This window comes from Lemur catta, chromosome 11 (assembly GCF_020740605.2).
Source record: "Lemur catta isolate mLemCat1 chromosome 11, mLemCat1.pri, whole genome shotgun sequence".
Taxonomy (NCBI): domain Eukaryota; kingdom Metazoa; phylum Chordata; class Mammalia; order Primates; family Lemuridae; genus Lemur; species Lemur catta.
In genome coordinates this window covers 40,115,144-40,128,505 of record NC_059138.1, presented here as the reverse complement: position 1 = coordinate 40,128,505, position 13,362 = coordinate 40,115,144, and the positions used below count along the sequence as shown (strand labels likewise).

The window sequence follows — 13,362 nt, the reverse complement described above, 5'->3', positions numbered from 1 at the left end:
AAAATATCTTTTACACTCAATCAGTAACTTTGTTTACTAGTGCCTAGTGTTTGTTCAGTCTGACATACCTTGCATGAGTTTCGAAGTTTTTGCCTTTCCTTTTTAATGGCTTTTTTCTGGATATCTTTTTCCTTCTTTGCCAATAAAGCTTGCTGTCTAACTTCCTCTTCTTCTTTCTCCTTAGCTAACCGAGCAGCTTCTAATTCAGCTTGTCTTTGCTTTAAAAAATGGGGAGTAAAATCATTTTAATAAGAATATTAAAATTTCTAAATGCTCTATCTTATTAAAAAATTCAATGTTTTAATAAATTATATTAGAAAGGTGACACATCAACTTATCGAAGACTAAAGGTTGAACTGGGAAAGGCAGCTGGTAAAGATCTACAAACATTTATCAGAAAATGTAAAACAGACATATTAGAAATAAGCATAGTATTAAAGGAACTTATATGACATTATATTTTTGCTCAATAAAAACTTGCTGGTCAGGAAGATCTAACTATCAATTGTACCAACTTGTCATGATTCATTCACAGTAGCACCCAATTCTCTGCTTCCAGATTACAGTTTTTTAAAATAGATTTGAATACTAACGATCTTATAAACATTTAAAGTTCATCTTCTTCAAATGTAATCTTACTTTTTCTTTAGCTTCTTGCTCCTTCCGTTTGGCTTCTGCTTTTGCTTTTTTTTCTGCTTCTTTCTTGGCTTTTTCTTCTTCCTTGAATTTTTTTATCCTTGGATCACAGCTATATGCATTGTCTACCAAAACAAAAAGTTAATCTTTTGAATTTCTAACATTTAACAAACTTTAAACAAAAATCAATTATATTTACCAACTAATGTTCTTATTCTGTTCATTTCTTCTTTTTTTCTTTGTGCCCTTGTTGCTCTGTTCTGCTTTTCAATCCATCTCCTCTCATCACGACTATAAAGCAGAAAATTAAATTATAAACAAACTACTGCTTATAGATGGTATAACAGGAAAATGTAATATTTTATAAATTTATATGTAAATAATGTTTTAGAAGGTTAAAATGTTATGTCATTACTAACATTAAAGGGTGATTCTATTTAGTATTAATTTTGGTTATTTTTTTGGACATTCATGTCAAAAAGAATTTCCCTACACACATAGTAAAAACTAAAATAAAACTTAAGCAACCAGAAGAAAAAGAATTTGCTAAATTGAGCTATCTGACAATCACATTCCTTGGCAATTTCTTTCTTAAGTATATCCTAATCAATTGGTCTGGCCCCGTCTAGTTTAACTTGTGAGAAGGAACTTCAAAATACAAAAAAACTCATTTAAAAAGGATATACAAAGAGAAAATATGAAAGAAAATACATGTGGTGTATTTTTACATCATCACAGATACCAAAGAACCAAATAAATATCTTCCTTTATTAATGATGTGCATACATACCATTCTGCTTTTTCTTTTTCTTCTTCATCTAAATAAGAAAACTCTCTCCAAGAATCAAAATTATACCTAATATAAAAAGAAATAAAATGAAATCAAGGCAGAACAAATGAAAATTTCTTTTAAAATTAAGTTAGATGCATATCATTTTAAAAAACAATAATGACAAACGGATGAGTTTGTTTTAATGGATCCCTTCCCTCCATTCTGGTATTGAACTAATACTAAGTTCAAGTCCTCATCTTCTTTTACTTAATGACATTTTGTCATCATCTGTAAGTCAAAATCATACCTCTCTGCTATCTCTTCTTTGTTAGGGTTTCTCTCTTGACTAGGACTTGCTCAAGTTTTCCCTGCCTTCACTTACACTAGCCTATCAAGTCTTAAGGTAACCCTAGTAGTGGTTTTCATATCTTTGATATGTATCTTCAAAAGGTAAAAACAACTGATAGAACTAAATCTTGTTATTTTTGCTCTACAGTGATTTTATGTTTTTGTATGTGTTAACTAAAAATTAGTGAATCAGTTACAGAGACAAATAGTACTGTCTCCTTCCTCACGTACTCAAGTACTTTCAGTATGAAGACAGCTAAATAAAAATGTGTTTATTTTTAGTGAATTCAAATGACTCTCCAATTTTCATTTTTTCTGCTACAGTGTGCTTGATATCTAGAAATCTCATTAATAGAAAAGACTGAAAATAATCATAAGAGCCTAAATATCACACAGGAGATACACAAGAGTGTTTTTGTTCAGTGAAGTTTCTGCAGTTCACTCATCCCTCAATTAAAGTACTTACTGAACACTTATCCTCTTAGAAAAATGATATCATAAAGACAGTACACTTACCAGAAAGAATAAAATGCATCTACATCTTCAAATGATGAATTCATATCACCAAGTTTAGGGACATTTTTTTTGTTTGACCATCTGAAATATCAAAAGAAAAATTCTACTCAACAATTTTGTACAAAAGTACAAAAGACAACCTAATTTATTAAAAACAATCATAGTTTTTACTAATCCCCTCCAGTCTCCCTTCCTTACAATCTCTCCAACTCAAAACTAGAGCTGGAGGTCAACAGTGGGATGTGAAACAACCCAAGTGTGAGAAAAGTGAGGCCAAGGATGGACCGGGCTGGCGAGAGAAACAATGGGACAGTCCTAACCACGTTAGCTTCAGTTTGCCACAGCAGCTGCCAGGCAGGCTAAGAAAAACAGTAGCTAGCCCCTTTCCCCAAGCTCATTTACTCCTACACCTAAACAGGCAGCACAGAAGCAACCAGTAGGCCGAGCCCTTTAAAAACTGTTAATATCCACAGAGGGAACTGATTTCCACCCCCTCATCACCACTACCTTCCCCCTTAGAGCCAGACTTCTAGGTTCAGCACTTTACTCATCACCACTGAAAAGGATCCTGAGGCTGTTACTGGCCCGTGTTTTCTACTCTAAAAAATCATTACACAAAAAATATACTACACCTTTTCTACCACTTGAGCACTGTTATTATTAGGCAGCACCAAACTGTTAATCAAAGTTCTTAAACCTGGATGCACAGTAGAATCACCTGGAAGCAATAAAAATCCCTACAGGTATTCAAACCAATAAACCAGAATCTCTTCAGGTGGAACTCAGGCATCAGGAGTTTTTCAAGCTCTCCAGGTGATTCCAGTGTGCAGCCAAGATGTGCTTTAAGGAAATCTGCCAATGCAGATGGAACCAAAAATGTAAATATTGGCATACACTATTTTAAAACAAGCTTTAGGCCGGGTGCAGTGGCTCATGCCTGTAATCCTAGCACTCTGGGAGACTGAGGTGGGAGGATCGCTTGAGGTCAGGAGTTCAAGACCATCCTGAGCAAGAGTGAGACCCTGTCTCTACTAAAAATAGAAAAATTAGCTGGGTGTGGTGGTGCATGCCTGTTGTCCCAGCTACTCGGGGGCTGAGGCAGGAGGACTGCTTAAGCCCAGGAGTTTGAGGTTGCTGTGAGCTAGGCTGATACCATGGCACTCTAACCTGGGTGACAGAGCAAGACTCTGTCTCAAAAAAAAAAAAAAAAAAAAAGAGAGAGAGAGAAAGAAAAGAAATTAAAAAAAAGCTTTAATGAAATAAATTATATATGGTTTAATCTTCTCAGTACCGCATGCTAATTGGGTGTACCACTGGAGCTGCTATATGCTTTAGTTTTAAATATAAATATTTTGTCAAAGCTTTACGATAATCAGATGCTCAAAAAAAGAAAAGCTTTTCTCAATTGAAAATGAGTCAAATAGAGTAGTGTACCCCTTGATAAGGAAGAAACAAAAGAATGTGAAATTACTGTCACCTAAGTATCATACTACATAAAGTCAGAGACTGTTCTTTCCTCTAAAGGAAATTAAAATAAAAAATCCCATAAGTTGTAAAAGAATTTCACTATGAAAAAGGTAGAACTTATATTTAGAGAACAGAATAAATGAGAACAGTAAGTTCACCAGGAGGGCTCAATATTGTAGAGGGGGAAGAGACTGTGGAAATAGCCTATAAATAAAACTATTATCAGAGGAAAAAAGCAGAAACCTGGAAGACTGCAAGAAGCAAGCTAATAGAGCACTATGATCAAAAGGCGTGTGCCTTAACTTACCTGGAATTCCTTTCAAACACTGGGGAAAAAACTTCAAAGAAATTATCCTTTGCTTCACTTTTAGAAGGAACTGAGTTATCAAAAGTAGGATCCACACTGTTAAATGCTCGTCTTTTCACTGGATCAGATAACATTTCATAGGCTGAAAAAAAAATTATAAGATCACATCACCATGACTTTATTTTTTTGGTGAGAAAACAAATATTCCCCTCCTTTTAAAAAAGGTTATTAATTTTCATATTTAAAAATTTTGTGTGTTTTGGGGTAGGAAGGATTTTACTTCAGTAACAACAGCTCTAGCACTACTGGATATAATCGGACTTAACTCTCCTTCTTTAAGTACTTCTTCTGATAAATAAGTGACAAAACAATAGTTAAATAATCACCCCTCAAGGGAGCAGATGACTCAGGGGAAAAGGAAATAGCTAGAAAGTTAACTGTTAGATCCCAAGGTTGTGAAAGATTGAAGCCGTCTTGAGTACCATGTAAGAGAATGCGCCAAGAAGAGTAAGTCTGAAAAGTGTGAATACAGTTTTTTAAAAATTAGCATCAACTAAAAATCACATTTAAGAAAACATTTAGAAATGGTGGTCACCTATATTAATTTGCTTAATGAGGATATGGTTATGTAAATAGCAACAAATAGTTGTGGGGTCTGTACTATGATATGATATAATCAACTTTGTGATTTAAACTAGCAAAGCAACTGGAGAACAGTTTAGTTCCACAAAGCATCTGATATGGAAAAAGATCTCAGCATTCTCATCATTAAATGTAACACATATGAATTAACTGCAGGATGGAGTTTTGACAAGAATCACCTGGGGATCCTGTTAAATTGCAGATTCTAATTAGCAAGTTGGGGCAGGGCCTAAGATTTTGGATTTCTAACAAGCTGTTAGGTGCTGCTGATGCTAAAAACCTCACTTTTTGTAGTGAGGCTCTGGGGATATTACTAGAAATAACCTGAAGTAGCTGGAATGTTTTAAAATGTCACTGGACAATTGAAGGAACTACATTATACATAGGAAACCTAGTCCCAGCAATTAATAAATCAACAATTACTATGAGAAATTCCTGACTCTAAAGTATTTTCTTACCTTTAGTTATGCAAGTGAAGTAATCATTATCTCCTTCTTTTATTGGTTCACCAGCTGCTTTCCGTTTGTCTGGGTGATGTTTTAAAACCATTGCTTTATCTACAAAATGAGTCCAATTTAGATAATCTGTCACTTTAGGCGTCAAAACTAAAGATGAGCTAAATATAGACCATTTCTAAATTATAATGCTAATTTCAGAATCTTTTCTCCCACAGTAAAATATATACTTATTAAATGTGGAAATTATAGAGAAAGTGAAAGAATTACTTTAAGAATTAGCCAAAGTGGCAGCACCCAAAGACAATGACTATTAACATTTTGGTTGTACTTCCAAAGACTGTTTTTTCCCCTTAAGCATATACTTTAAAAAATTTAGGTGTAATCATATCATATATACAAATCTATAGTTTTTTTTCAACTTAATGTTTTAGCTTTTCCATTTTCCAGGTTTTCTGCAAACTCTTCAAAATTTTAAATGATTGCTACAGTATTTCAAGTTTTATCATAATTTCAGTATTTCTCTACTGTTAGATATCTGGATCACTACAAATTTTTCACTACTGTAGATAATGCCAATTTAAATAATTTTAAGTACAACTATTTTTCCATATTTAGGATTCTTTCTTCTTAGGATATATTCACAGAAGCGAAATTAGTGAATGGAAACGTAGGAACAAGCTCCTTTCCAGACGTTATGCTACCTCATACTCTTATGTGAACATCCTTCCTTTTCACCACAGCCCCGCTAGCACTGGGTCTAATTATTTAACATTTGTGATTAGCACTGGTGCTCAACAATTTCTTTTTTCTATTTTTCACCCTTCAACTGGAAGGATGGGTTGTCTTAGTTTTCTTTCTTAGTCTGTGTGAGTTACTTTCAATAAATACTGGCTAGCTGTTACCATCTATTGAGCATTTAATGTGCCAGGTGTGTTTACGAGTTAATCTTTTCAATAACCCTATGAGGAAAGTACTATTATATTATTTGCTCCATTTTACGGATGAGGAAAATGAGGCATAGTGAGGTTAAGTAACCAAGACTTTGCAACCTGCTCAAAGTTCTAGCCAAACTGGGCTCCAATCCAGGCAGTCTGACTCTTCAGCCTGTGTTTGTATGCTGCCTCTCCTAATTCCCTCAGATCTGTTTATTGCTAATGTTTTTCCCCCAACTGTTTGCTTACACTTATGTTTTAGGAAAAATTCAGTCATTTTTACATACATTTTTTGATCATTTCCTTTATAATTTCTTCCAGTACTTATAATACTCCTAGTTTCATTAATATTTTCTATAGTTAGATTGAAAACAATTTTTTTTAATTTTTCATGACCTGGAGCCACGCCCAAGAAGCCTTGAGCAAGTGGACTCCTAGATTGAAAATTTTAAAAAATCTTTTTAATTTTCTTGGAATTTTAAGATAGGCTAGGAAGTATCTAAACTTGTCATTTTTCAAAATCCTAATATCATCTAATAATCTTTCCCTTCTCCACTGATTTGTAATGTCTCCTTTATCATAGTAAATTTTTATGAGAGGTTGTTTTGGTTACTTATTCTTGCCCTGGGATTATCTTTAAACTGACCATAAGTTTCTAATTATTTGATGCTAATTTCAAAAAACTAATAATTTTTGCATATTTTTCTTGCATCTAGACACTTAACTCTTTTGGTTTTCTAGATAGATCCTATATTATCTACAAATAATATATTTCTTTCCTTCTTTCCAATAGTTATCCCTTATTTAATAACTTAATTCATTGACCCAAACTCCCAAAATCACATGAAAAATAATCAGCACAATCGTTCCCCCCTGGATTTTAATGGTAACAGCATTAATAACACACAGTTAAAAGTTTGCTGGCTGTGAGCCTGAAATACTTACCAAAGTAGGGACTTAACTACATTCTTCTCAAAGTTCTTATGAAAAAGGAATGGGTGTTAAATTGTATTCTATGTACTTTCACTATCTACTTAGGAAATCAATTCTTATCTAAGGTATAAATATATTATCTATATTAATCATATCTTATCTAAGCTATATTAATATATTTCCTAAATTGGATTCCATCTAATAATCCTTCCTTCTCCACTGATGTGTAATGCCTCCTTTATCACAGTAAATTTTATGAGGGCTTGTTCTATAGTATTTCAGGCTCATAGCCTCAATTTAAAAGGTCAATTTTATAAAAATTTCCAAATTCATTGCATATAATAGTGGTCTCATTTTAAAATATTTCCTATAATTGTTTTCATCTGTTGTGTATTTCACTACAGGCTGAATATCCCTCATCCAAAATGCTTGGGACCAGAAGTGTTTTGAATTTCAGATTGTTTTTGGATTTTGGAATATTTGCATTATACTTACTGAGTGAGTGCCCAAATGCAAAAATCCGAAATCTGAAATGCTCCAGTGAGCATTTCCTTTGAGCATCATGTCGATGCTCAGGAAATTTCAGTGTGGGGCATTTTGGACTTTGGATTTTTGAATTAGGGACCCTCAACTTGTATTTGTTTCTTCTTTTTTATAAAACCTATTTTGGGATATTATCTCTTCTATAATATTTCTTTCTCCATCTTTCTTAGTGCTATTCTTTTAAACCTCTGAATTGAATGTTTATTTTATTTCTTCCCTCTTTACAAAAAATAGGTGAAGGTAATGAACTTACTTATGGTACAACAGTTGCCATCCCTTAAGCTTTGATACATAATGATCTTACTTTTGAGAAAAAAAAGTCTATGTCTATTAATATAATTTTTATTTCTGCCTAGGCTGAAGAGTATGTTCAATTTCCCAAGTGATTTGGTTTCTTTCTTTTTTTGGTTTAATGTATCTATTTTATTCAACTGAGATAAAATTTACATAAAATGCCCAGTCTTTAAGTATTAAAACTCATTCAATGAGTTTTGATAATGGTATATATACAACCATGTAATCACCACCAAAAGAATATACAGGCCATTTCTATCACCCATAGAGTTCCCCTGTACCCTTTTCCAATGGACTCTCCTCCACTATCCACTGAGGCAACTGAGTTCTCATTCCTGTCACCACATATTATTTTTGCATGTTCTTAAACTTCAAGTAGACAAAACCTACAGTATGTCTTTGTGTCTGGCTTCTTTTGCTCAACATCTTATTTTGAGATTCATCCACATTCTTGTGTGTATTGGCAATTTGTCCTTCTTTAAAATTGCTGAGTAGTATTCCATTGTACCAAAATACAGCAGTTTGCTTATCCATATTCCTGTTGTTTAACAGGGTTTGGGTGTTTTCAAGTTTCTGAACACCCAGTTTAGATGTTTTCCATTTTCTGGATATTCTGAATAAGGCTGCAATAAACATTTTTGTAGAAATCTTTTAGTGGTACTATTAAGCTTAGTTATTTCTATATATACCACAAGGGTTCAGAAACATTGACAAATACATTTTTGTTTTTTTGAAGTCCAAGGTTTTTCTTCTAGTTAAGTGTATCAGTTTCTCCACTAACACCAGGTAAGAGGTATTTTTGCATTCTAGTTAGTTCAAACAGAAAAGGAATTTATTGAAGATTACTGGGTAGCTCAAAGAGTCTACATGAGAACCAAACCACCAGGCTTGAAGACTCAAGAATCAAATCATACTGGGTAGTTGGGAAGCATGATGACCCTGCCACTGCTGGGCGCAATCATGGTACCTCACACTGCAGATCACAGAGTGCAAGCTACAACCACTGCCAGGACAACCAGTGAAGGCTTTAGGTTTCTCTTTGCAGTGCTCTTCCACTCTTGCAGCAAAATGGATTTTGTGCAGCATGGCCTAACTCACAATGTTCTCCTTTGAATTGCAATTGTGTGCTGATTAGTGAAACCTAAATCACATGCCTACACAAGCACTCTAAATCTCAAGATATCTTATTTAAAATCAGGGAAGTTTTCTTCTTTATTTGAAATTATCATTTCTGTTACATTGATTCTGATTTCTTCTTTAGGGAAATCTAGCACCTCTTTATTCTTTCCCTCTGAATCTTGGGAACATTCCTCAGGGTTGTCCTCTGTTTTACTGCTTTCTAATTGTACATCGACCTTGGTGATTTTAAATTCTGCTCTCATGTTTTTAGTTTCCAGGTAACTGAAAGGGGTGGCCTTGCAAAAAATAACAGGAAAATACCTAATCCCACCATTTCCCCAGTAATGGTTAAAGAGCAATCCTACAAGTTCTCTTAATAGGCACTCTGCAGTTCTGTTTTCACAACTTCTGAAAAGAGCTGAATGAAGGGAAAAGAGATGTAAATCTCTCTTTCAAAATTGCTTTTTTGAGAATCCGCTTTTACAGAGTTCCTGAGTAAACAGCAGAAGAACGATTCAACCATATTTCGAGGACAGAGTCACATCTCCTATCATAATTTCTTCTCTGAGGAAGGGCAGGAAACCAACTCTTGGACTTTGATATCCTTGCAGTGTTTGTTATCTACCTGCTGCCAAGAAGAAATAAAGGAGCAGATGCAGCAGTTTCTCGATTATACCCTGCCATTTTTACAACCCCCTTTAAAAATCTCTGATAGCTGGTTTTCCATAGATAGGAAAACCAGGGGCTAGCACATTCTTCCTCTTTCCACCTCTGTGCTGGTCCTTTTCCCTTTCCCCAGGGAAAAGTAAATCAACATCTTCTCTCTACCCTAATCTCTGTCTGGAGAAATCTTTCTCAAAACCCACATACACCAGCATCACCACCCTAACAGTAATCTCTGCTTATTTTTCCCTGTTCTCTTTCTGCAATGCCTACTCCATCCCTTAATGCAGTGTCTTCATGTCTCACTAACAACATGTAATATATACTTAACATTTTTTTTAACCTTATGAAGAAGTCTTCTTAGAGGTGGATATTTAAATTTTTTGGATAGTCTCTTAATGCTGCACAATTTTTTCTATATTGATTTTTCTGCCTAATAATCTTTGATCGCCCCTGTATATTAGAGGGTCGTTATTAATTATCCCATGCTCTCTGTCCCTGGGTGGTGGGGAGAGGAAGGGAAAGACACAAGATATTACCCAATTTTGAAAAATAAGGTAAAGGGAGCCAAAGAACATTGTCAGTTTGAAAGGAAACAAAGGTAATTTGGGAACAGCTGTTGTAACTTAATTGAAATTTCAGACTCTACCACCCCCATGAAAGACAGTTTCTCAGGTGCTTTGACGGTACATAAGCAAAGGAGCTCTTATTGTATATTCATATTGCTATTGTACAAAAAGTCTCTAAATATGATTTTTAATTTTTAAAAAACTTGATATAAAAGTTTTCAATTTCAAATATAACAAATATTTTAAGCTAAAATTATCAAATCTAGAAAATTCAAATTACCAAAGACTATTTTCATGCAAAGAATATCAAACCTATATGCATCGTTTGCCAGTGTGACAACTTTTAAGAACAAAATTACATAAATAATTTAAATGTCACCTTTAGTACTCAAGTACTTTCTTCTACCCATCATTCAATTTTTCTAGTCATTTATTCTTTTCAGATAACACAGAGAAGAAAAAAAAGAACACTTACTTTATTTACCCTTAATTAACTTCCTAATTTTCATCATAGTCATTCAAAATATATTAAACAAAAATAAAACTTTTTTTGTTTGTAATAAGACACAAGAACTCAAAGGATCTAAAATGCTATCAGACTTACATTTTTATTAGATTTGTGCTAATTGTAGATTTGCAAACACAAACTTTGCATTTAAAATTTTGGACTACACTTTCAGAAGGCAGTAAACAACAACTGCTTTATAGTGACCGAGGGAAGAGAATGACAGTTTCCTTCTGAATAAATATCGACAGAATATTTAACACGGGTGACAGTAAGTAAATTATAACTTCCCTTACTGTAAACAATCTCTGCACTGGTGTTGCAAAACTTCTGGCTACTGAATACATATTCAAAAATTAATTTCTGTTATGCCAATAAAAAGAGTAGACTTAATAGAAGCAAATGGATGTTCCCTTTAAAATGTATTGCATATTTTTAATCTTCAGAGAAAGAAACAAAGAATTCCTTCACCTTAAAACACCAACTATTTTGATAGTTCTAAAGCACTTCTAATTCTTTCACAAATTTATATATATCAAGACATATTTGGTATTTGTATGCTATCCTTTCATATAGTAAAACTGTACAAACATTTTTATACTGCAAGGGGACTTTTCTGGCATTTATGTGTATTGGAATAAATATTCACATACATTAATATATGCTGTCTAAAATCATGCCAGTCTTTTAAAAAATCTAATAGGACTAAAATGATCTGATAAATTCCTTCACTTTGTTAAAAAAGTATTTCCTGTGATTTTCCTAAATGTAAGCATTAACGGGGAAAATTCTGAGTTTATCTAGTATCCTAAGTCTTGACTAGTACTTTTCAACATAAGAGTTCTTCTTGTCCAGTCATCTTCCTCCAGGTACAATACTTTCTCAACTGGCCTTGACTCCCTACTTCTTTCTCTTATGGCCACAATCTTACCTCCTCTGACCTCAATATCCGTTCTCTAGAGTGGAAGGCAGAACATTCTCCTAAGATAAAACACAGAAAACTAATCACCTTCACCTCTTCCACTAAACTTCACCAATCAGGTGAACTGAATGTGTAAGAAATTATGTCCACAGCAATGCAAAGGATAGGAGCATTAGGGATGTTATTTTATAAGGCATATGAAGACTAGATTACCAACATCTCCCCTGCTCCCCTCAGCGCTCCTCAAAATTTTAACCTTGTCAACAAAAATAACAATGAAGTATCAGATAACTCTTTCTTGGACAGAGATAGGGTGGTATCAACAAGGGTGTGACGTAAGACTACAAAGTAACATCGAAAAATCTAAGTAACAAGGCAACTTCCACTAAGTACAGCCACTCATGCTTCCAAAGAGAGGTGAAATATTTTTTAAAAGCTTGCAATTGGGAGAATGTTCTTTAACCTGACATACACACACACCCACCCACCTTGATTTCTTATGCCTAATGGGAAAGTCCACAGATGAAACTGATTGCTTTTTCCTGGTTCTGAAGGTAAAGGACACTGTGGTTTTACATTGTTATGACAATTTAACACATGCTGTTAAATGTAAAGTTATGGCTATAGACTATGATACCGTGTATTTTTCAAAAGGATAACATTTCCTATACCAGATATTTGATTATTTCAAAATAACTAAGTACTTACGAGCTGCTTTGATCTGTCTCTGTGTAGCTTTGTATCTTACATGGCCAAGTCCAAGAACTGCATAATGATCTTGGTTCTGATAAACACATAAAAGGGAGTTAAGTTTGAAATGGAGCAATATATCATTTCCCAAAGTGATGTTTCCGTATCAGGAAACCAGTGAGAAGTTCTCTATAAAATGGTTCTGTGGTCATGTAAGTTTGGGAAATACAGACTAATGTATAAACTTCTTGATGATTTGTATGCACATAAGGTTAATAAAGAAAGGCACAGAGAAGTCCTGCAACTAAAAAAAACCAAATAAGCAAACAGAAAGCTATAAAACCCAGCATTTTCTAAACTAACTTAACCAAAGAATGCTTTTTTCTCTTAACACCTATTGCTATCCTATAGCCATTCTTAAGGAATAATATAGGCACATTTCAGAACCAAAGGGAGCATTACAGTAGCCCCAGTAGATTGTGCCAATGTACAATAGTATAGAACCAGAAGCCATGAGGCGTAAAGAAGGTAGGTTGGGTGGAAATTTTGAGAAACTGAGGGATGAGGATTTTTTGGATCGGAAGCACTGTTTTCATTTCTGCTTTGGTTAACATGCTAGCAAATTTAGAAGGTGAGGCAGTAACTGGAGGGCTCCCTAAAGAATTCAAATGGCATCTTTTGTCTTGGAGAGGAAGGTTAGCTATCAAGTGGAGAGGAAGGGGAGTTGAGGGCATAAAATATGGGAGAAAAAAAGTTAAACAAGGCTGAGTGGCTTTCCTTTAAACTCAGGATTACAAACTTCACACGGATGGGCTCCTTATTATACCATGCAATCATACTTTGTCCCAGTCAGCTCACTGTTCCACTCCCTAAGATGGCTATTTTATACCTTCTGTCTTCCAGTCTCGCCTCAAACTGCACAAACCATTCTCCACTTTCTGGCTGATAGCTTTGCCTCCTGCTTAAATAAAAAATTGAAACTACCCCAAACTCGTCAAATTGTATACATTAAACATGCATAGAGGTTTTTTTGTATATCATTGATA

At 34.2% G+C, this 13,362-nt stretch overlaps 1 protein-coding gene across 2 annotated transcripts in view; it reads right to left on the bottom strand.

Annotated features, from left to right (window-relative positions):
* DNAJC2 (DnaJ heat shock protein family (Hsp40) member C2) overlaps positions 1 to 13,362 on the bottom strand; it is a 28,058-nt gene that overhangs the window by 8,539 nt on the left and 6,157 nt on the right. For both annotated transcript variants that reach the window (XM_045564276.1, XM_045564277.1), the window contains exons 3-10: positions 12,335 to 12,410; positions 5,147 to 5,245; positions 4,047 to 4,188; positions 2,273 to 2,353; positions 1,427 to 1,492; positions 836 to 927; positions 640 to 761; positions 69 to 218 (exon numbers count right to left, since the gene is read on the bottom strand). In XM_045564276.1, the coding sequence (XP_045420232.1) occupies positions 69 to 218; positions 640 to 761; positions 836 to 927; positions 1,427 to 1,492; positions 2,273 to 2,353; positions 4,047 to 4,188; positions 5,147 to 5,245; positions 12,335 to 12,410 (828 nt within the window). The remainder of the gene's footprint in view (positions 1 to 68; positions 219 to 639; positions 762 to 835; positions 928 to 1,426; positions 1,493 to 2,272; positions 2,354 to 4,046; positions 4,189 to 5,146; positions 5,246 to 12,334; positions 12,411 to 13,362) is intronic.